This window comes from Passer domesticus, chromosome 6, assembly GCF_036417665.1.
Source record: "Passer domesticus isolate bPasDom1 chromosome 6, bPasDom1.hap1, whole genome shotgun sequence".
NCBI lineage: Eukaryota > Metazoa > Chordata > Aves > Passeriformes > Passeridae > Passer > Passer domesticus.
In genome coordinates, this window is record NC_087479.1 from 23,687,329 (window position 1) to 23,710,838 (window position 23,510).

Below are 23,510 nucleotides of genomic sequence, written 5' to 3' on the forward strand. Positions count from 1 at the left end.
CTGTACATAGCTTGGAATTCAGAAGGACTCCTTTATGATTTTCCAGAAATTTCAGAGGCTGCTGAGGTTGCATAGGACTACAATTCAAACCAATGACAGCTTAACTTGAGAGCAAGGTAGTTGTTCCTCATTCATGTGCCCATCCATCTCTTGCTGTCTCTGCATGAGTCCCTCCATTACAGGGAACCCTCAAAGATTTCTGGCAGTGGTTGCTTAACTAACAGGCAGTTTAGCCTATTACTAAAATAAATAAATGAAAATATCCATTGTCAAACAAAAGGTCCTTCCAACCCACCACCCTGACTGACATGCCAATGGCAAACATCTACAGAAGAGTTTAAGTGCAGGGAGGCACACAGCTGTACCTGCATAGTAATATCTCTCTCTGCTTTCTGCACCTCCAAGGTGTCCAAGGCACTGGGGACTCCTCAGCAGTCAGACACCCTGGAAGGATTTATCTTCCAATCATTTTTCTCATTACTGAGTGAGAAACTCCACGACCACAAGCTCCACTGGTGATGTGTTCTGACTCCAGTGCACAACACAAGTACCTTATGTCTGTCCCAACACACTCTTGTATTCTCTCTGGCTCCCATACTATAAGAAACTGTGAGGAGTCATTCCCTATTCACACTTTCTCTGCATTAATATTTTATGGATCTTTTTGACGTATTACATCAGCTGTTGATCTCCAGGCCAAAAAAACCCTTTAATATGGAGAATAAGTAAAAAATTACTTATTCTCCATAGTAAAGAAAACTATCACTGACTGAGTAAGCTGGACTGGCTTTTCCTCTGTCAGTCTGGTGCTATAAGATGACCAACCTTCTGCTGTTCACCTGCAATCTCACAGGTCATCCAGGCCTAATGTGTGGGCCCTTGACTAAACAGCTCTTCAACTGTACCCTTCTTTTTTATTTGCTTGAACATATATGGAAAATAAATAAGTGTTACAAAGAAAATAGGAGCAAAGTTGCTAGAACCTAGTGAAAGCCAGGGTGCATGGGAAACTATAAATAAAGAGTCTTGGTTGAGCATATTTAGGAACTGTCTCATTACTCTTGAAAGAGTATGAGGATTTGACATTGGATAATACAGTCATTCCTAATTTTACAGCAAGAGCATCACAAACTACCTTCAACTCCAAATAAAAATTTAACCTAACATAACAGATTAGACTAGCAAAAATCACTGACAAGGAAATTATAAATTATATTCATGTGTGTTTGGTCAGTTATCCCACATTTTCTAATATTTAAGGCACACACAGCACCTAGGCACCATTACCCTTACAAAGATATTGGGGCTTAAGAAGAACAGGCTTTGCAGAAGTCTTGCACTGACAGTATCACTGCACTGTGATATCATAGTGGCTAAATAACCATTCTGGCAGCAGTGAGATTTCATAAACATGGCTGTGATACCAGCTACCCAGATCTACATTTCAGGACTTCTGAACCAGTACAGCAGGTGTTATCTGAAAAATATCAGAGAATCACATGAAAGAATAGCAGGGCCTTCAAAAAGTCCCTGGACAACCACATTCCTTCAGTGACAGAGTGCCTTTCCCATTCTCCCATCCTACATATCCTTTACTTTCATAAGTAAGTTTTTTCTGAAGTTTAGGAAAAAAACAAATTTAAGGGTTTTTTTATAAGAAAAGCATTTTCCTCTGTGTATGTAGTTCTCAGATACATCTCTCTGTATACATATACCCCAAAGGATAACAGGACATATCTTTAAATGCATGGACATCTCAGAGTTGCCAGTTCATAAAACCAAGACTTCAAAATTCTTCTAAAGTCAACTTTGACTCGGATACTCCAAAAGGTGCAGTGGGTCATACAGTGGAAAAACAGCTTCCAACCTAAATGTGCAGTTATTTACATTAAGTGTTTTGAAACTTGCTGCTTTGTGGGCCACTAGCATTGAGTCAGGGTCTATTTCCCTCTTGCTTGCCACATTAGCTGGGGTCTGCTCATTCTGCAGTGCTCACTACTCCACTCCAAGCAAAGCATGCAAGTGGAAAAATTAAGGGACACAGAGGGGAGGAAAAAAGTTCTTAACAAGACTTTTATATCTTTTTTCTTCCCCAAACTCAGAAATGAGACTCACTAAGTGGCTGCAGCCACTTCTGGCATTCAGAAGAGCTACTGTGTCTCCCAAAGTCACCCTAACTGTATGAACAACTAAAAGACAGTGTATTCACTGAGCCCAATTCCTTCTCCCTTAAAACACACACATTAAGGGGAACAGTAAAACTGACACAAAGCAAGACTTTAAATACTAAAAATGGTTTTGGTTATTCTAACCAATAAAGTAATTAATTAACCGAAGAAAAGTAGAAGCTCTAATGTGAGAAGGTTGGACTTCATGATCTTGGAGGTCTTTTCCAGCCTAAATGTTTCTGTGACTCTGAGAACCAAAGCAAAAAGAGAAAGACAGCTACAAGCAAAACGATGAGGTAGAATTTTACAGAGCTTAAAAAGCAGACAAGGAAACACAAGCTGAAACCTCAAAAGTGCTAAGAAATAATTTATTCTTAAAAGGTTTTCTTGATACAAGGACCTGAGCCTGGAAGCTTCTAGAGAACTTCAGAATCACCTTTTATCAAAGAATAAATACACAAAAGGGACCCCAGCCTATCCTTAAAGAGGAATGTAAAAATTTTCTTTAAAATGGTTCATGCTACAAAAATCCTGCTTCATTCAAGGAAAGCTATACTTTGACATGAATCCTGTGCTAAGGAAGGGAAGAATATTCTGCAAGGAGTATTTTGAGCAAGAACCCACCTACCAGTATGCCAGGAAGAAAGTGGTAGAACAAGCTGGAAAGAAAAACTAAATTATATATTGATAAATTAAATTGATTCACAGAAGCCATGGGGCAGTCAACAAACTAGACAGAGTTACAGAAAGTAAAGGTAATCCCCTATGGGAAAAAGAAGTTACTTGTAAAGAAAGGAAACCTGTGGAAAGCACGGAACCAAAGAGGAACTGAGAAATCCATACCCTAAAAGTTGGGACAGCTGGGATTGTAGATAATAAAAATGTGGGATTCAAATTACAGCACTCAACTGTTCCTAGAAGAAAACCATCCAGATGCCCCATCAAGATGGACAAAACATTCAATACACCTGTTCCAAACTTGTCTAGAAAGTCCACTTACACAGGCAAAATAGTAGGGGTTCACATGAATTCAAGAAACAAGGCATGTAACTCAGGAATTATTAATTTATCAGGCTACATAATGCCAAATCAACTATTCAGATTTCAATGCTAATGTTGCAATAGTACCTCAATAAAACTTTTCAAAAGGTACCCAGTCCCACAGCACTTTGCCTAATGAAATCTAATGCAAAATGGCTGTAAAGTATGTTGTGAACTGGGTATAACAGTAACAGATCTCACAATGTGATTGCAATGCCATTCAAGAGATACATTTTTCACTGAGTGCTTCAGGTCCTGCACAGTACATAATTGCAAGCTTGCAAGAAAATAAAAGTCTTTGAAAATATGAAGGATCTGAGGTGGGATCTAGAAAAGAAGTGTTGGAAGGAAAAGTAAGTTGCTAATACAATGAAGCAGAATTGTCTTTCAACCTCACTGCTGATGAAACACTTGAAAATACCATAAAAAAAGACAGTGCACATCCTGAAAAGAAAATATGTCACAAAAACCAATCTTGGGAATAGCAGCTCTAAACCATAACTGAAATGTCAGAGTTCTATAAAAAAGAAGCAAAACTTCTGCGGGAGGCCTCATGCTGCCATCTAGAGGAGACTGATCAGCAGCGGGTTTTGGGCTGCTTGTGACAGCCAGTTTCAATGAATCAGCCAAGTCAAGAGGGGACTAGTAAATTTCAGTACAGACATATAACTAAATTATATACGTCTGAGACCAAACCACTAAACCATTAAAGTTAAATCCCTTAACTTTAATGAACAGATATTTTGGATTTGTTCTTGTTCTCTCACTTATCTAAGTCTGTAAGAGAAAATAACCTAAAGACAGTGCCAGGAAAAACAGTCCCGAGCAGCTTCTGTTCAAATTCCACAACTAATTTTTGGTATAAAAGATAAATGACTATTACAACACACAAAATATTCAATGGATTACAGTAAAGGAAAACTCCCTTAAGTGACAAGTTGACAAGTTACAAGCAAGGAAACCTTTCATAGAAGTTGAAAATTCAAGACTTAAGTTATTACTGTTGAGCCTCATGTTTCAGTTTTTACTCACTTTGTCTTCTTTACATATGCGCTTGTTCTCAGTAAAAATAAATGGAACCACATGCAACAAATATTACACATGCAATAAGGAAACAAACACCTCCCTAGCTTTACTGCAACTCAAGTTCTGCTAAAGTCCATTTAGGAGAACAACACCATCTGACATCAGAACCTACAACTTAACTGAGAAAGCCAATCATCAGCCAGTCTTTGCATTTGACTCAGTTTTACACCGTTATACTTTAACTTCTACTCCACCAAACTCTTTACACAGTCTTAACAAATGTTAGCACTGAAAGTAAAATAAACTTGAAGTATGGTAAAGCAAGCTTAATCATTTGTTATTAAGAATGCATCAGGCTATCCTACATTCTCAGTCAGAAAGACTCTAAAGGTTTATTACTAAGTTGTGTTACGCACTGAAAGGAAAGACTTGAAACTTCTGGTGCTTTGTGCAGCCCAAGAGTAATTAAAATCAGGGTCTATGTTAGAGCATAACTAAACGGAAAAAGAAAATGTGTTGGTATGTATGGGTAGCATTAAAAACAACTCCACAATACTCTTGAAATTCTCAAAACTGCATCAAGATGTTAACAAGAATCCTAAATGAGACAATGAAAGGAGCTTTTTCTTCAAAATATCACAATAAGAGTTGGCTATTTGCAATTGGGATGAAAGTCATCTTTATTCCTCAAGGACATCACTGCCCACCACAACTGAGTGTAGAAAAAAGTAAGAGCTACTGAAGCAGAAAACAGCATGAACAGCAAAGTGACATGAGAATCCTATACACAAGAGCAAATTTCCCTGTGGAGGCAGTGCATGGAATTTGAGAGAAGTACTGCCACAGTATTCTGAGAAATACCTTTAGTATCTGAGTGGGAAATTAAGCAAAGTGACCTGAGTTATGTAAGACAATGTTAACTTAGGGACAGAAGTCTCTGTGCCACTGGGTAACACCAGACTGACATACATGTTTTCCCCCATGCAGGTAGGTTGTAAGTTGGAGATGTAAATTCATTCTCTCATCCTGCTGCAGGAGGTCACTGTCAAACACTTGCCAAATCTGCCAACACACTTTTCCAGCTACCAATGTACAAGCACATGCTTTAGTGGAAAGATCTGGAATGCAGTTGGTCATATCTGTGTACAGCACTTACATTCATCCAGTCCCAGTTGATAAGCCAGGTTCTGCAGACCACGAACTTTTTCCATCAGATTAGCTGTAGTAAGGCTCCCCAGCTCTTAAGAAGAGAGAAAAAGGTGAATTTTAACACTGTCTATAGTCCTCCAGTAGCAGTTCACAGAACACTTTCAAGTCATACTTCTGTCAGGATCTGTTTCAGTGAACAGTGTATGCTCAAAATTTAAGCTGACTCCACTGCTAATTTTAACATAAGGAAAAAGACAGCCATGACTTTAGTTCATGCTTTCATCTGCCACCATTGCAAAGAGTAACTTGACCCATACTTTGGAAGTTCCTGTAAGTTCACATTGCAACATGAACAAGCTATACAACAGTATGCAAGGGAATGGACTTATTTTGCATTAATAACGTGAGTTCAAGAACACTTCTTGGAGCAAGTCAGAGTTAAATCATCTCACTTTCACTCTGCAGCCATGACACGTCACTGTGACAGGATCACACGTCACCATCCAGAATCCACAACAGGCAGAGCATGCTGAAGGATGTTTACTGCAAACTAACAGCTGCAACATGCAGCAAGTGTACATGCTAGCTAATCCTGCTGTGACTTGCCCATGCAGCCTCACCACTGCATTGGAGCTCCTGGATCTGTGAGGGAACACGCACATGTAGAGCACCTCTGAACAAGCCAATCAACAAGTCTAAGCTACTCACCAACTGATCAGCCAAGCCCTGCCAAAAAATGCATGCAACTCCTCAAAATGCAGGAGATGCTCATTATATTGATACAGCGATAAAAAAGGCTAAGGGAGGTGACTGAAATATGCACAATGTTACACTGCTTGTTTGAAAAATCAGCCTGCCACTGACATCTGGATAGGCTCTTGGAAATCACTGGTTTAGTGAAAATGTCTGTCATTAACAAGATGAAGAGACTTCTGTGCTGGAGATTCTGCAAATATGATGGCTAGAGATCTCAGGCCATAGGGCCACCACCAGGACATTTAAAGAACAAGTGTTTTAAGCCTCTTAAGTAAGTACTGAATTCCCATCTGCTTTGGCAACATCAATTCCTGCCCACAATATTCATACTCACCCTTCAACATATCAATATCATCATTTTCTAATTCAGCCATCCACTTGGGAGGAGAACTTGTAATGGGCTGTTTTGAAAAACACAGAAGTTCATATTCAGAAGAGTCCATTTTTAGAATTATACAATGAAGTACAATCTGTATTGAAAACTAGTTATACCAACAGCAAAAATATGAGAGTGTGCTCCACAGAAATAGTTTTATGATTAATCTTGGTTTTTTTCTGGACATTTTAGAGTTTAAAACATCATACCGCCATCCACAAGCCAAAAATCAGTATGGAAAATAGGATTTTCTGAAGTTTAAAACCCTTTATTGCTTCCAAAGTAAAATTCCCATACACAGTGTATACACATAGGGTATAAAAAAGAAACACATATATAAAAGATACATGAAAACCAAAAGGTACTTTGTAGCATATACTGGACTTATCACTGAGGTACGGTTCATAGAAGGTGTAAAGCCCGCAGGAGAACCTGCAGATCTACCATGACAGGGAAGGAGGAAACGCGACAGGCAAAGCAGCGCTCACTCACGCTTTTGAAGGAGGCGGCGAACTCGGCAACGCCGGGCACTGGGGAGAGAAAGAGGAGGTTGGGGAGGGCTGAGCGCCTGTGCGGGCAGCACCGTCACGGCGGCGGGCCCGGCCCGGCCCGCGCAGCGGCCCCGAGGCGGCCGGGCCCCGCTCGGGCTGTGCGCACCCCCCCCGCAGCTGTCAGACCCGGGGCCGCCGCCCCGCCGGACTTACGCTGCTCGGGCCACAGGTCCGGGGAGGCGCGGTCCAGCTTCTCGAAGCTCAGCAGCGAGGCCTCCAGGTCGGCGCCTGCAACAGAGAGGGGGTGAGGGTGGCTCGGGCGGGGAGCGGCGCGGCGGTGCCGCCCGGCCCTCCCGCCTCACCGTCCGCCGGAGCCGCCATGGCGCGCGCCTCACGTGACCGCCCTCGCGCCGCGGCCGCGCGGGAGCGAAAACAAACCCCGCCCCCGAGCCCCACGCGCCGCTCTCGCGGCCGCCGCGGGGCGGCGCTGGGCCGGGCGGGGCCGGGCCGCCACGCTCGGAGGGCGGCTCGGCCCCCTCCGCCAATCGGCGGCCCGGCACGGGGGGCGGGGGCCGCGGGAGGCGTGGCCAGAGCTGCTGCTGGCGGCGATTGGCCGCGGGCCGCGCGGGGGCGGGGCCCGAGGCGGGCGGGGCGGGGGGCGCCGCCGGGGGCCCGGAGCGGGGACCCTCGGCCGGGATGGCGGCGGCGCGCGCAGCGTGGGGCGGGCGGCGCCGCGTGGCGCTCAGGGTGAGGCGGCCGGACCCGGCCCCGGCCCCGGCCCGCGGCGGCGCGGGGGGCGCAGGGGGGTCGCGGCTCCCCTGGCCCCGGGGGGTCGGTCCCGGGCGGGGAGCAGCCGAAGGGAGTCGGGGGGAGGTGGTGCCTGACCCGCCCTGAGGTGCTCTGTGCTTCCCCCCGTCCAGCTGCCGCGGACAGCCGGTGCCCCCTGGATCACCTCAGTCGCCGCGTCCTTCTCTTCCTCGGTGGTGAGTGCCCGTCCCGCGGAGCGGAGCCGGTGGGCGGGGGAGGGAGGCGCGGGGGAGCCCCGGGCGCCGCCGCCCGCCGGACACTGCCCCCAGTCTGCGCTGCTCGGCTGCAGCCCCGCTGGCTCCGGTGGAACAAACATCGGCACTGCCCCCGTGCTCGCCGGGACGGACGGGAAAATGTTCCGTGTCCGATCTGCCAGAGTTCGGAGCCGAGCGGTGGCCGCCCGTCACCTCGCGTTCCTCCCGGCCGCTCTGGACTCGCCTCATGCATCTGTTTGCGACAGAGAGAGGATCTGGTTTCCTTCTATCTATCAAACTATCAAACTGCTTTAGCTGTTGTCCTGCCTTTTTTCCTCCGCTGTCCATGGCTGCCCACTCTCCGAGCTCCAAACCAGGATTCCACAAGCAGTCTGCTTTACTACGGTCCATGTTTCCACAGCAGGTGCATTCTCTACATTAAAAAAAGGCGGCAATCTTATGGAAAAAGTGCAATTAATTGTAATTCACCGTTTTCTGGCTTGCTTAAAGTAATTTTTGTTGCGTGTGCAATGTTTGAGATACCCTTTTTAAGCAATTTGAAAAAACCACTCACTCCATTGCACTGAAGTCTGTGTGGGTCACAAAGCACTGGGGTTTGCAGCTCCATTGCATTAGGATCACTGAGGCTAATGGAGTGATTGACAGCCGTAGGAGTTTGTCATTCTTTAGACCAGCAGCTTTTCTGACAGTCAGGAAACTCGGTCAAGGGACTCGGATTTCCTGTGCTTCCTTCCAGGTTCTAGAGGAGGTTGTGTTTTCGTAGGCACAGATTTCTGCCTCTCTTCTCCAAGTGCGATTCCAGCTACATAATCATCTGCATTTTTTTCATTTTAATTCTCTTCTAGTGGTGCTTTCCAAATCATTAGGTTTTGCTTGTCCATTAAGAGACTTATTTTATACTTCTGATCCTAGCTTTCTCATCTCAAAGCTCTCTCAATTTGTTCCAACTAACATAGCTGTTTTTTTTTTCATTTTCATCCCCTTTTCACTGTCATTACTTGTCCACCCAATGCCATTTATATTCCTGATTCTTCCTCCGATCTCTTTCTCTTCATTACACTTTGGATAGCATCCAAGTCCTCATCTCCCTTTCATAATTCCACATCATTATTTCTTCAGTTTTCTGATATATTTGTGTTTATATCTCAGTTCTGTTGATCTGTCCCATTTCTGTTATTCATACAGAGGATCCATTTCCCCTTTCTCTTACCTGTTCTCCCCAAGTCATGGGTATGTGCCATGATTAATTGGTTCTTTCTTTCTTTCTCCTAGTTCTCTCCTTATGTCCCAATGTAACTCCTTTTTTCTAGTTTCTTAATTTATATAGTCACAATTTGTTTTCCTGCATGGTACAGTTTTTTTGCCTACCAAATGCTAATTACAGCTTTTACCTCTGCTTTCTATTCTCTTCAGTGTTTGTCTGAACTTCTTATTCCAAACTTTCCTTGTCCCTCCTCTTCATCTGAGTGGGAGAGTTCTGTTTTCTGTGCTGCCAGCCAGGACAGTCCACAGACACAGGTTTCTTGCTCTTAGTTGCAAGACCAAGCAGGGGGTGGGGAAAGTCCAATTTTCTGCTTGAAGCTATAAACTGGAAAGATGAACTGCTTAGTGGCTGGATGGGAAGGAGGCACATGGGACAGTGGTACAGTCTGCACTGGCCTCACGGAATTCCCATGAAGTGAATTATTAACTCTTTCTTCTGAACATTTATGAGTTGCAGTTTTTCAGGTTTTGATTAAATAGATTGAAACAATTCTGAACATAAGCAGAGCAATGTATTTTTTTTTTCTATGACTGCTTTTAGAAAGAATTTTGGCCATTTTGGTGTGAAGTGAGACCAAAATGGGCAGAGCATTATCTGGGTCTTGCTGGGAAGACTGGATCCAGACTCCAGTGGTTCACATAGCAGTTAATGATGAAGGCTTGCATGTAATATGGCACACTGGTATGTAGTGTGAGATAAGAATAACTCACTGTCCAGTGTTTTGCCCTCCACAGCCAACAACCAAGCTCTTCATTGATGGGAAGTTTATTGAGTCCAAAACTACTGAATGGATTGATATCCACAACCCGGTAAGTGAAATTGTCTCAGCTTATATGAATAGTGATCACTGTGAAACAAAGGTCTGTGCCTCTCTTCAGGGATGTGGCAGAAGAAAAACATACATTTCTTGAGAAAGGTTTAGACTTGGAGCTTCAGGCAGACTACGGCTTCTCAGTTTCCTTTCCACATGAAATGTCAGTCTCAGAATAAGTTACTATCACCTTTATCTCCCTCACATAGTAAGCCCCTGATCTGCAGAAAGGAAGCTTAAGCTCTAGTTATATATTTTTTTCATAGAAAGGCTCTGTAATGAGTATGTCAAATTTCTGAAGGGTGTCTTTCACCCTGTATATGAAATCAATTGAGTGTGATTTGATGCCAGCTGAATGTGAAGTCCTGATAGAGGCTGATATTACTCTCAGAGTAAAAAGGTGAAAAATCCTGACAGCTGAAGCTCCTCTCCTTTCAGAGAGCTTCTATCTCTGATCCACAATAATCACAGAGCTGGATGCTGTGCACTGCAAAACAGATAAGTAGCACTTGTATTGTCTATGTACTCCACCAAAGACAAATGGAAATGAGGTTGCATTCAGAATTCTGATCCTCCTGGACTCCCTTGTAAGCATTTAAACAGCAGTTTCTGAATCTTCTCTGTAAAGCTCTATTTTTATTTGCTTTGTGGAAATGATCAGAGCAGCAAGTCATGTTCATGAAGCTCATTTGGTCTTTATGTAGCAAGCAGTGTTCTGGTTTCATTTTCTTCCTCTCATTTTGAGTAGTTTCTCTCTTAGTGATATATCTGAAATTTTTGTCATGTCAAAGCAGATTTAATTTTTAAGAGAACATTAGAAGGAGGTTAAACTGGCAACAAGCTTGAAGTTAAAATACTGTAGAATTAAAGTTCTATATAAATATAGGACTTTGGCCTAGGGGTAGAGGTAAGCTAACATCAATGGCAAATGCACAGTCATGTACTGCTTTTCACAAAGGAATTTTGCCTCATTTAATGTGCAAGAGGGACAGCCAGATGAACCAAGATGATGGAAGGGAAAAGACCAAAGCCCACAGAAACTTTTGCCTGATACTGTCTAGAAGTTTCAAGATAGACAAGTCACGTCAGCTCCATCTTGGAAATCAGCACTGCATTTGTAGTTTTCTGAGTGCCTAACTTGATATATTTGGAGTGCAGGTTTTCAGAACTACTCCAGTTGTAGCCCAGGCCTTTTGTGTGCAATCAAGGAAGGCATTTTCTTTGTGCTCTGCCCTCAGAAGTATAACTCCTTGTAGAACAAGAATATTAGGTGTGTGCTGTGAAAGGACTCTTGAATGGTTGGTGGGGACAGATGGGAAAAGCTGAGTTTTGATGCAATTTGTTTTCTGTTCCAGGCCACAAATGAGGTGGTTAGCCGTGTACCAAAAGCCACAGCCAGTGAGATGGAGGCAGCTGTGGCTTCTTGCAAAAAGGCTTTTTGGAACTGGTCAGAAACATCCGTTTTGAGTCGCCAGCAAATCTTTCTGCGCTATCAGCAACTCATCAAAGACAATCTGGTGAGACACCATGGCTGTGTGTGATGGCTATGGCTGAATGCATTGCAAGCTGATTATAGGAACTAAATTGAGAGACTCGGGGTTTACAGAGTTCTTGATGAGGTGTTGCCGTGATCGAGGCACCAGCTGAGACACTGTCGAGAGGTGCAGCAAAACACTTCCCATCCAATGGTAACATCCAATGGTTCCCATCCTGCGCTTCTTAGGGAATATTACTCTGAATTTGTCCCTTTACCAAGAGACCACAGAAGGAACTTTGAGCCCTGATGGGACGTGTCAGTTGATGAAGACAAGTATGTTACTATGTTTTTGGGTTTCCCTGATGGATTTTTTGGTGTGTATGTGGTGCCATACCTGAAAGCATTAGAATACAAGCTATCCTAGAATGATTTTTTCTAAAATGTCACCTATGTGGGTTACTGGCTTCTTGTTTATAAGGGGCAAATCAGTCAGCATAGGTTTTTCTGGATTCTGTTCAGTCTGGTCATTGTGATGTTCAACTCTCTGTTAATTCTGTCTTATCCTTGCCCACCTATTTCATGGGTGGGCACTTTTCTAACATTCATAAATTTGTGTTTTCCATTTTCAGAAAGAAATTTCCAAACTCATCACCTTTGAGCAAGGGAAGACCCTGGCTGATGCTGAGGGAGATGTTTTCCGAGGCCTCCGTAAGCTGCTGGCTCCTGCTGTTAAAAAACGGGATTTGAGAATCCACAGGAAGGGAGGGATGAGGTCTCCTGAGCAGCTGATTGCTCTGTATATGTTGATCCCTTCATAGCCCCCTACTCAAAGTGTCAATTGCAGCTCTAAGCTGAAGAATTTTCTTAGATGGAGTATCTTTAAATCACTTCCAAGTCATTAGAGCTTTTTCTAGGAGTGACTGCAAATTACTAAAAAGGGATAAGAACTTCTCACCTGTGCTCAGATATCTAAGGTTGAGGTCCCAAGTGGTACAATAGTGCTATACCTGTGCATTTTGTACTGGGGCTGATGTGTCTGTGTTCCTATCACAATGACGTGTAGTGTGGTCAAGAGAGAATCCATTCATAATTTGTTCACGTGATGTGTAATGTTGGTCAGCAGAGAATCCATTCATAATTTGTTCACATGATGTGTAATGTTGGTCAGCAGAGAATCCATTCATAATTTGTTCACAATGCTGGCAGAAGGATTTCCTGGGGCATGAGTTTTAAGTTGTGGGAGAAGAGGCTGGAAGAGAGAGGTGGGTCAAGGCAGTAGTGAAAAGGGAGCTTGGGGACTAACTGTTAACAGATCACCCAGCAGCGTATTGTCCTTTCTGCCGCAGAGGTGGTTGAACATGCTTGCAGTGTGACATCCCTCATCCTTGGGGAGACCATGCCCTCCATCACTAAAGACATGGACACTTACACCTACCGCCTGCCTCTGGGCGTGTGCGCTGGCATTGCCCCGTTCAACTTCCCAGCCATGATTCCTCTTTGGATGTTCCCCATGGCTATGGTTTGTGGAAACACCTTCTTGATGAAACCATCTGAGCGTGTACCAGGAGCACTGATGTTCCTTGCCAAGCTGTTTCAGGATGCTGGTGCCCCTGATGGGACCCTGAATATTATCCATGGACAACATGAAGGTAATAACAACCCCTCCTGGGAGATGACGAGTGTGTGTGTTGTGGTGTGTGGTCAGTGGGAGGTACCAGTTGGAGACTCTGAGACTGCTGCTGTTAGATAGGTTTGGACAGATGCTTCAGCTCTATTGATGAAGCTGAAAGGTGAGTGGGAGATTCTCTGTCACCTCGCACCAGACCTTGCAGGAGATAAGGTGGACAAAGTTTTGGGGATTGGGGTCAGAGTTCCCAAGGCATGTCAGTGCTCAAATTCTATTTAGCAACATAAACTGCAACTGAAATAAGTAGATAAATCATCTTGGTTTCGCAAGGAAGCCTAAACAAGAATTAAATGCCTCACTGACTCTACAGTGGATGCCGGTATCCTGGCTCCTAACATGCTATTTTTTACAGCACACAAGTAGCTTCAGGACAGGATGACACAAATAGAGAACAATAACTTCACTTTGGCATTGCTCAGACACCCTGGGAGGTACCCAAAGCGTGAAGAGATGTAAGAGAGCCAGAAGAATGAAGACAGGGCAGGAGTATGTGTCCTGAGAAGTGAGTGAAAAGTTGTACAAACAGCCTTTCAGGGAACTCAGATGTAGGAAACCCAGAGGCAAGAATTTTGATAAGAAAGCTACTACTACAGATGTAGTGCTGTGGGGGTGGGAACGGAGGGAAGCATTTGTGCACCACAGTCATAATGTATTATTTCCTATTTGAAGCTGTGAATTTCATTTGTGACCATCCGGATATCAGAGCAATCAGCTTTGTGGGATCTAATCAGGCTGGCGAGTACATCTATGAGAGAGGATCCCGGAATGGCAAGAGAGTCCAGGCCAACATGGTAATTAATGTCTCTGAACAGAGCACACTTGAGCACATAGACTACCTCTGTCACCTGTGAATGTTAAGAGAGACCACACCACTCAGCAGCAGAAGCTGCCTTTGCTGCTGATAGCTCAGTGATAAATAAGGCTGCTCCCTTGCCAGCCTGTTGGTGGCAGAATAATAGCTACTGTAAGCAATCATTGCCAGAGGGCCAGAGAAGAAGCAGCCTGGGGTGGTTAATAATGAGAGACTGTGTGTGTTGTTTTTCAGGGAGCCAAGAATCACGGTGTGGTGATGCCTGATGCCAATAAAGAGAACACCTTGAACCAGCTGGTTGGAGCTGCTTTTGGAGCAGCTGGCCAACGCTGCATGGCCCTGTCTACAGCAATTCTAGTAGGAGAAGCTCAGAAATGGCTACCAGAGCTTGTGGAAAGAGCCAAAAATCTACGAGTAAATGCAGGTACAGACAGATAATTTTTACAAGGTATGTACAACCATAGCTTTTTAGGTCAGCTTATCTGCCATACTGTGTTGTGACCCTTGGAGCTATTGGCACCACTGCTTTGATGTGTAGGGGGTAGGAGCTAGCAGATTGTCTGGATTGGGAAACCCGGCCCTAGACTTGGAGGTAGGAATATGTTTTCAGCTTCTGGTGGGACTGTGATGCAATGTTTACAGGATCAGTCTTGTTTTAACTGGAGATTTGAGGTTAAATCCTATGTTAAAATCATATCTGCCACTTACATAGCAACCTCATTTCAAGATCCTTCCATTTTGTAGTAAGCATACAATAAAAAAAAAGAAAAATGGAAACAAGGACTTTGAAAAAGCTAGACTGTTATTAATTCTAGGGGAATTATATTTTGTTTATATTCAATAAAGTGCTACAAAGGGGAGAAGTTTCCTTCCTGAGAAGAATCTGTTCCTGAATTTTGGCTTTCTGGTGATTCCATGTTGATTATGAGAGCTGCAGGCTATTCCTGTTCATCAATGTCTCAAATCTGTGTTCTGTGTCTCAGAAACATCAGAATTTTCAGATTTTTCCCACCAGTGTGGTTATCTTGCAGATACCTATGAAAAGGAAGTTGTCAGAGTTAAAAACTTGGTGTCTCTGCCTCTTCACAGGAGACCAGCCTGGAGCAGATCTTGGGCCTCTAATCAGTCCCCAGGCTAAGGAACGGGTTTGCAGTCTGATTGAGAAAGGAGTAAAGGAAGGTGCCAGCCTTCTCCTGGATGGACGTAATGTCAAAGTGAAGGGTTATGAAAATGGCAATTTTGTTGGACCAACAATCCTTGCCAAAGTCAAGGTAAGATGACCAAAACCAGTGCTTACAAGCGTGAATTGCAGGGTCAGTTGAAAAATGGGCTAGCCAAATCAGTCAGTAATCAATGATCACCAGGTAGAAAGGCCATAAATGGCTCAGCCTTCCCTTGCACAATGTCAATGAAGTACTCTTTGTAATGCAGGCAGTAAAAGCAGAAAGCACTCTGGAGATGAAAGGTGCTGCCTTCTGTGTACTAGATAGAGGATAGGGCATGAGAAATGGTGAAGAGGTAAGGAGGACTGAAGGATGGCTGTGGCAATGCAGTATGATCAATAATCCTAGGAATATCATGAGTACTAACAGCATATGTGTTTCTTATATCCTATTTACTACAAAATTTTTATTGTATCCTTTATATAAGCTGCTTTTTCTGCTGTTTGTATTGGCAGCCAAACATGACTTGCTATAAGGAGGAAATCTTTGGGCCCGTCCTAGTGGTGCTGGAAGCAGACACTTTGGATGATGCCATTGAGATGGTGAACAACAACCCCTATGGGAATGGAACTGCAATCTTCACCACCAATGGAGCCACAGCTCGGAAGTATTCTCACTTAGTAGATGTGGGGCAGGTATGTTCCAGCTAGGATTGTTGCTTTTAGCCCTCACCATTTACAGTGGGTAACCATTCAGCTGTAATCACTGCCCTCTCAGCCAGCAGTACCCAGCCTCAGACATAAGAAAACAAAATGCAGAAGCATTTGGAGAGTGCTCTGCAATCTGTTACTTCTTGTGACTAATATGGCAGCTTTCCTTTGGTGTAGGTGGGTGTCAACGTTCCAATCCCCGTACCTCTGCCCATGTTCTCTTTCACCGGCTCTCGTGCTTCTTTCAGAGGGGACACCAATTTCTATGGCAAACAGGTAACTTTCTGATTCAGAGCACTCTATTGAATTGTGATAAATCATGTTATGGATGGTAATTGGCAGATGGTCATCAGACCTCATTAGTGAGGAGACTTTGAAGGCATTTCAACCAGGAAACTGAAAACCAGCCAAACGTGCACCATAATGCATGTCACAATCATAGATAGCCCATTCCTCTTTCTTTTTCCCTTAGGTAAAAAAATGCAAGTCTTTTTAGGATATTTGAGAAGGAGCAATAACTAGCAAGCTTTCTCACAGAATCAGAATCTTTGTGAAACTGGTAAAAAGAACAGGCTGACAAGAATTGTTTCCACAGAAGAAAACTCAGTCCTGTTTAGTAAAGCAAAAACTGTTTGATATACCACTAGTGTAGACCTGAGGAATTCATAAGGCCAAATATCTGATATGTCTATCTCTCCTCCAGGGAGTGCAGTTCTATACACAGCTGAAAACCATAATTTCTCAATGGAAAGAGGAAGATGCCACCGTTGCCAAGCCTGCTGTGGTTATGCCAACTATGGGAAACTAAGCCAGCCTTTGCAGATGCTGTTCCTGGTGCCCTTCTATGCTGCACTTTCCAGCTTTGTCCTGACTAGCACCCTTTACTTGGGAATGAATAGAAAGCTCTTTTGTCTCAAGGATCTGTTACTGTGCAGGCTCATGTGACTCATGGTCTGCATTTTCTGTTGCTGTCAGTGTTTTTTTGGTTAGCTGAACTAATTTTTTCCATACAACCTATCAAAGACTAAATAACCTTATCTAAGTGAAAGAGCAGCCACTGAGATTGGTCTTAGTTTGTGTTTCTTTCCAGACCCTGTGAACTTGAACATAACTCCAGTTTTCACTTCAGTATCTTTAGCCTTAGTGACTCACTCCTGACTACATCTTGTAGCAGGTTTATTTACCTCTTTATCTTGCATATTAAGATTCTGAGTTCACCTTACTCAAAGATGAGTACTCATTTTGAGTGACATAACTGGGACATCTTGGGTGTCTCATAGAAGTGACTTTACATACAATGAAAACAGCAAGTTGTCAGTCTTTCACCTGTCAAGCAGTTTCCAAAACACTGGGAAATAGCTTTGTATGGATTTTTCAGGAAAGCATATTTGATTGCTTGTCGGAGGATGAAAGAAATTTCTGTATGGTACAGTGACCTTCACTGTACCTCTGACATCTTGTAAACTTCTGTTCCTGTTCTGTCTGGGGCTTGTATGCTCAAGCTTGCCAGCAATTCCATTACAGCTGAAAGTTGTTTGGTGCCTTTTCCCTGTGCTAAGGGATACAAGCCTACACGTCCTGTACCATAATGAACCTGTGGAAGCAGAACCATAACCATGTATGTGTATCTTTGTGTCACAGCATCATGTGAGTCTGAATAAAATGGAGCCTAAGTACACAGGTCAGTAGGAAGAAAGAGAACATTTTTTAAATCACAAAGCAGCCAGGCCTTGTCTGTTGGTTTCCTGTCCTGATTGTAGCTGTATTTCTTGTGTTGTTGATTGACTCCTTGTCACATTTGCTCAAACACAGTCAGGTACCCTTGAGACTGCAAGTTCCTGTTGCTGGAGAGGAGTAAGGCTTGGTATATACAATCTGGTTTTAAGAATCTGTGCATTTGGAGCTGGAGAGCCTATATTTTTATTTCTGGTTCCTGAAAGATGATGCAGCCATGGAGGATCTGCAGGGATCTCACTCAAACATCCGTGGAAAATAATATTCTTCTAATGATTGTAACCATTGAGTGTTCTAATGAAACAATCTGAATGTGAACACTTTGTATCCTGCCTTCTGGTAAAGATGCCTTGTAACTGACAGCTCTATATTAGTGCAATTGCTGTGCATTCACTAATGTTTGTATCTTGGTTTTTTTCCTCTGCTATACACTAGAGGGAATTTCTCACCTTGCAATTTGATCACGAATTAAAAACATGCTAACATATTTCTGCAGACCATGACTGTTCCTTGGTAAGACCTTACATAGGTGTGATGTTGATTTTATTCCCCTCTTCACAGGAGATGGTCTGCAACTCCTGTAACACATGTATACATTTTCCTTTCACAGTATTTCAGGGACCTCTGTACCAGTTTCCTTGCACAGCATTTCAAGGAATGCCTTGTTTCTGTTTCCATGTACACATAATTTGATCACAGACATCTTCACCAAGTTACACCAACACCTTATACACAGGGTTATAACCACTAGTCCAAATGGTAGTGCTATGTACAGGGTCTTGCAAGCTCCTGGCTTGGGAAAAAAAATAGGAATTTAAGAAGGAGAAAATAAGTATATTTCAGATGGATTTCAAACACAGAGTGAAAGCATCAATGCAGCAGACAGGGGATCTAGAATTCACAGCCTTACTCAGAAGCTAGCTTTCAAAATGAAAAGTGCAGGTGAGTTGCTAGTTGCTGACTGCTGTTCATGGAAAGTATATAGCTGCCTTACTTGGTCTGTGCTGTTCACATCTGAACATGCGGAAGGATCACTGCAGAAGAGGATGAATCTGATAATGTGGCCTGCTGTGTAATAAATATTAGGTTGGGAGAAGTATTTTCTGTGTTGCAAAGGTAAAATATTCTAGGTAAGTCACTATTAAGACATTGGCATTCACTCAAGCACTTAGGAAAGAAATACTAATTAACAGCCTCCAATACTGTCTACAGTCATTTACTTTCAAAATGCCTTCATTTTCTCCCTAATCAGCATTGCTATTCTGACTTTGCTTTTGTCCTATTAAAAACCACTGTATCCTTCTTTTAGAAATTCTAAAATCCATCTTCTCCTGTAACAAAAGCAGTCTATTATCAAGGTTACCTGCTCCCTGAGGTATTGCAGGACTATTCCTGCACTTTCTCCAGATATCTTCTACACACCTGTACGATCTTTTCACTTGTGTGCAAACACCTTTTCTAATTATCCACATTTCCAACAGCATTTTTATGCAGATAGTTTCAAATAATTGAACTAGAAATACAAATCTTGTGTGTTCCTTTTCTAATAATGAACTGCCTTTTTTAATAATGAACTGCCTTTTTTAGATCAAGCTGCAGATGCTATTTGATTGAAATTTACCTGCCTCATCTCACTGCTGTTACTGCTCTCCACTCATCTGTTTATTCTCCTTTTTATTTAATATTTCACATATAAATAAGCTAAAGAACATATCTTCTATGTTATACAAAAGTATAGTCTACGGTATCTCATAATAAATTTCTTTAGACTATTAAAATACAATTTCATAGTCAACCCTTTGAAGAATATTAAAAACAGTTTCTTGCTCAGAAAGCACTGAAGTCTAGGTTCTGAACGCTATTTAATATGCTCCAGTCCAAAAATTGTTTTAAAAGTCCAAAAATTGTTTTAAAATGGCTTAACCACCTCGGAGATTTTGGCCCTGTGACTTGCTCTCCAAGGGTTTTTTTCCTGTCTGTGTCAAGAAAAAGGCTCCAATCCACTTCCATGTCCATTTTGGAAAGCGGCAGCCTGCCTTTCCAAAGGAAGTGTCTCACATCTTTCTATATCTTTAGGTATAAATGCCTCCAGGGCTCCTGCTCATGAACTTTATCTGGTAATTTGATGTCTGAGTATTACATTTTGGCTCGTGTGCTTGACTGCCCCACATCTGACAAGCTGTGCATGCCAGAACCCCGCCCTACCTATTCCTCCAGGGTAAGCTGACACTGCTTGCCCTGGAGTGTTATAATTAGCAATAAAGTTGTGTCTGAGTTGGTATCTGAAAATCAGGCATATGAGTCCTCATCATGGTCCCTCTATGATTCTATACTGAATGCACCATCAGCTGCATAGATTTTGCCTTTTTAATCCAAACACTGGTGCTAGCTGAAAATGCACCTCCTTGCATGATCATGGACTTTCACAAGAGCATCCTCCAGAAAACATAAACCTGCTTTTCAACAAGAGAGGGCTTTAGGAGGTCATGAAATTTTTTTTCCATGAGAACTGTATCTAAATGCCTGCTGCTGAAAGATCAACACAAAAACAAATCTTAAAATTCATTAAAAATTCCTTACTTTTGTCACACAAACATTCATGTGCATATTGATACCTTACTATAATTTTATGTCCCAATTCACAGCTTACAATATACTTAATGCTGTTTGGACTTTGCATTTCCAGTGTAAGCCATATTTTAGGTATCTCTAAAGTCCTGCTCCCACACTTCTTATGCAAATAGCAATGAACCATAGAGTAAGTAAATTTTTGACAATCTGGCTGCAGATATTTGTACTTTTTAATACTGGGAAGTTTCCTTTACCATACTCTTATAAGGAAATATACCTGGCGGTGCTACTGTCACAACAGACATTATTTACTTGTTTGGTAAAGATGGATAGGGATCCATTAATGACTGAACAAAATAAATCCCACTGCACTGAGCAAAGTAAATTCTCCTGACTTCTATTCTTGACCTTAGCAGTATCAAAATTTATTTCCACTTGTTCATCTTTTGCTACAATACACAAAGATCTAACAGCATAGCCTAGTACATGTACAAAATCAGTATACAGTGTACCAACTTATTGAAAAAGTTAGAGTACCTCACACCAAGCCACACAGCTAGATTCTTATGTTAGATTCAGAATTTACTGGAATCCTGTGACCTGGAGTGATCAGCCCAGTTCAGTATCCACCTACTGAAGAAACAAAAGATTACCATGGATTTTCCCATTCATTTGGACAAAAAGCAATCACAAAACATGGGGTTTTTTTCTCATGTCAACTTACTGATATCCAGTTTTTCAAAATTTCTTTTTCCCCTGAAAAACATGGAAAAGATCAATGTATTAGAAAAAAAATTCAAAGGCATATAATTCATGAATTCTGTATGTGTAAAGCAGGATTAAGTTCTAGCTCTGCTTTGCTCTTATTTGGCCTTTCATATCACATAAATTTAAAAAATAAATGTAAGCACACAGTGTTGTGTTTTCAACTTCTAAATCTAAGACTCTCTAAAGTAAATAGAACAAACCCAATGACTTCTGTTCTGTTAGTGGTTAGAAATACGGCGAGGGGGAGGCCTTGTACAAACATTAACTAGTTTCAAACACATTGTCCTTTCCTTGTCTCTCCTGTTCATACATAAAAGGGTCAATACACAATTTTCTTCCTCAGTTCCAGTCTCTCCCTTCTTCTCCAGGGGAGAGGATTCCTTAGACCTCAATTACAAATTTCATCCCTGTTTTTTCAGGGAGTGTTTCTGCTGTATCATCTTTGAGATAACCTGAACAAAGCATTCCAACTGACTATGTGTCACTAAGTTATTCAGTAGCCAATCCATACTAAACAAACATTTTTCTGGGGTTTAGGATCATGTTAATCTCTCACCAATGCATGAAATCTTCAGCTATGGGGGACCTTAACTCTATGGCTTAAAATCCAAGTGCTCAGACACTGCTGCAGTTGGTAGATACAGAAGTCTATCACAAGGCAGGAGATCTGCAATCCTGGCTACTGCAGCATGTGTGGCTCTAGTTTAATTTAAACTGCATCCTAACAGGAATTCTGAGATACACTTGTAAATCTGAGATTTTGTTTTATTCACTATAAAATGTAATCCTGTCAATCAGAACTGCACTGCATGTGATCCTGTTTTCAATATGCCAGTGTCTGTTTCATGTAATTACTTAATTTTTAGATTATTAGAGAGCTTGAGGAAAACAGCCTTGAAAGCACAATGCAAAGCAGAAGCTTCTGAGACATGGAAAACCAGTGGAAAACAGACTGGATTTGCCATCTACTGTGTTTCTGTTAAAAGATCAGCAATACAGGAAAGACCTGTTAGCACCTTAATTGTAATTTTTTTAGGCTTCACTGTTAGCTCACTGGAATGAGTAAAAAGCAAAAGAGCAATGCCAGAAAAAGCAATGCCTATAGAACAAAAAAAGAAGCAATGATAACTATTAAAATGAAACTACAGAAGCACATCTGTACTGGAAGTTCTCTATCAAATTCCACATGACATGGCAGAATACGAAAATAACTCTTTTGAGTTTACCTTTAGTTTAATCCATAGAAATAAGAACCAAAAAGTGATAACCTAGTTGAAATTAGGTTGCCATAAAGTCATTGCTAATTTATAGAATACTGCAACTCATACAGTTATTTTCACTACAGAAGTCTCCATAAGCATTCCAAATCCAAAAAATATTATCATGCAAAGGATTTTTTAGGTGTCTCTCTAGGAACATGGACACTAGTTTTCAACATTTCCATACCAGCAGCATTTATGTGCTTCCTCCAGGTCTCTGTGCACATTATTTTGCAATTTCTGTTGCTTTTAACGTTTTGATTTGAGGAAATTGCTACTTGGCTGCACATGCCTCTGTATTTTTGTTTTGTTTTGTTATAGGCAGTTTTGGCCTTTTCCTTTTAATGCTTTCTACTGGACGTGATCTCCTGATTCCCATCACAGAGCATCTATATAGAGTCTTTACACCTCAGTCCCTTCATTTAAGATATTCTGGGCTATGCTCTTCACTCAGTGCATCTCTCAAGCCTTCTTTTTTAGTAGTTGCTGCAGTTTATTGATCCCCACCATACTTGGTTGGTGCTGAGTTTTCTCAGTCTGTCTCACAGATTTTCTGGTCATGTGCTGTAGGGCCGTTTCCAGTGTTTCCACTTTATACTGCAGCTGTCTGGTCTGTGCTACAGACGGTGGTGCAGTGCTCAGGAAGTTTAGAAAAGGAGAAAAAATGACAGATACAGAAACAAAACTGGCCATCTGGAGAAAGGTCCAAGTAAGATCTTTTATACCAGATGGGCTGAAAGCAAGCACTGGCACATGAGGAAGAAAATAGTTTCCTACCAAGTGACCTCACCAATGTCTGGGGGTCAGACCTTTGTACCTTCTCATTCAATAGATAGGATGGCAAAATAATTGACTTTTCGTTTCCATTTTCAGTTTCTTTTTCTATCTGTAAAAGGGCTTTGCTCGGCACTGGGATTTAGAAAAGGAGGAATAGGGGTAAAGTGAAAGAATCTAAAGTGATAGAGCAAACAGGCGCTACAGCACAGGGCCTCTTTTCCATTGTGTTCTGAGCAGAGCTCGGCTCCGTTTGCTCTAAAGCCTCCGAGGAGGAGCCGAACCCAGCACATTCGCTCCCGGCTCTCTCCTTCCCAGCGGAACGAGCGCTTCAGCCTCTCCTCGGCCATGGAGCGGGGCCCTTCCCGCCCGCGGGGGGCGCTGCGCCCCGCACCACGGCCCCGACGGGACGGGCGCTGCCTGCGGGGAGCCGGCGCCGTGCTGCCCGCGCC

The 23,510-nt window shown here is 42.5% G+C and overlaps 2 protein-coding genes and 1 long non-coding RNA gene across 4 annotated transcripts in view; 1 reads left to right on the forward strand and 2 right to left on the reverse strand.

The window, feature by feature from the left end:
- The window catches only part of LIN52 (lin-52 DREAM MuvB core complex component), a 39,615-nt gene extending 32,089 nt beyond the window's left edge, over nucleotides 1-7,526 (reverse strand). The window contains exons 1-5 of one of the 2 annotated variants that reach the window (XR_010364432.1): nucleotides 7,370-7,526; nucleotides 7,221-7,295; nucleotides 7,009-7,046; nucleotides 6,475-6,541; nucleotides 5,392-5,475 (exon numbers count right to left, since the gene is read on the reverse strand). Coding sequence is in view for 1 of the 2 variants with exons in the window: in XM_064423886.1 (XP_064279956.1) it covers nucleotides 5,392-5,475; nucleotides 6,475-6,541; nucleotides 7,009-7,046; nucleotides 7,221-7,295; nucleotides 7,370-7,388 (283 nt within the window). In the remaining variant the exon portion in view is untranslated. The remainder of the gene's footprint in view (nucleotides 1-5,391; nucleotides 5,476-6,474; nucleotides 6,542-7,008; nucleotides 7,047-7,220; nucleotides 7,296-7,369) is intronic. The other variant, XM_064423886.1, reaches the window with a different exon arrangement.
- A 116-nt stretch (nucleotides 7,527-7,642) lies between these two features.
- ALDH6A1 (aldehyde dehydrogenase 6 family member A1) lies at nucleotides 7,643-18,173 on the forward strand. Its single transcript, XM_064423877.1, has 12 exons — nucleotides 7,643-7,754; nucleotides 7,928-7,990; nucleotides 10,028-10,102; nucleotides 11,460-11,621; nucleotides 12,211-12,289; nucleotides 12,928-13,230; nucleotides 13,938-14,059; nucleotides 14,314-14,503; nucleotides 15,169-15,350; nucleotides 15,758-15,937; nucleotides 16,130-16,228; nucleotides 16,656-18,173. Exons 1-12 carry the CDS (start codon nucleotides 7,704-7,706, stop codon nucleotides 16,758-16,760), a joined length of 1,611 nt encoding a protein of 536 aa, XP_064279947.1. The 5' UTR covers nucleotides 7,643-7,703; the 3' UTR covers nucleotides 16,761-18,173.
- Nucleotides 18,174-18,491: 318 nt separating this feature from the next.
- LOC135302883 (uncharacterized) lies at nucleotides 18,492-23,446 on the reverse strand. Its single transcript, XR_010364435.1, has 2 exons — nucleotides 20,795-23,446; nucleotides 18,492-18,754 (listed from the first exon to the last, which is right to left on the reverse strand). It is a non-coding gene; the product is annotated as an uncharacterized LOC135302883 (long non-coding RNA).
- Nucleotides 23,447-23,510: the final 64 nt, after the last annotated feature.

What these genes read in the sequence shown, in the direction of transcription:
- ALDH6A1 (XM_064423877.1), top strand. Translation starts at nt 7,704, where the DNA reads ATGGCGGCGGCGCGCGCAGCGTGGGGCGGGCGGCGCCGCGTGGCGCTC. An exon ending in AGAGAGTCCAGGCCAACATG is followed by an intron (nt 14,060 to 14,313) that starts GTAATTAATGTC and finishes GTTGTTTTTCAG; the next exon opens with GGAGCCAAGAATCACGGTGT. An exon ending in ACTTAGTAGATGTGGGGCAG is followed by an intron (nt 15,938 to 16,129) that starts GTATGTTCCAGC and finishes CCTTTGGTGTAG; the next exon opens with GTGGGTGTCAACGTTCCAAT.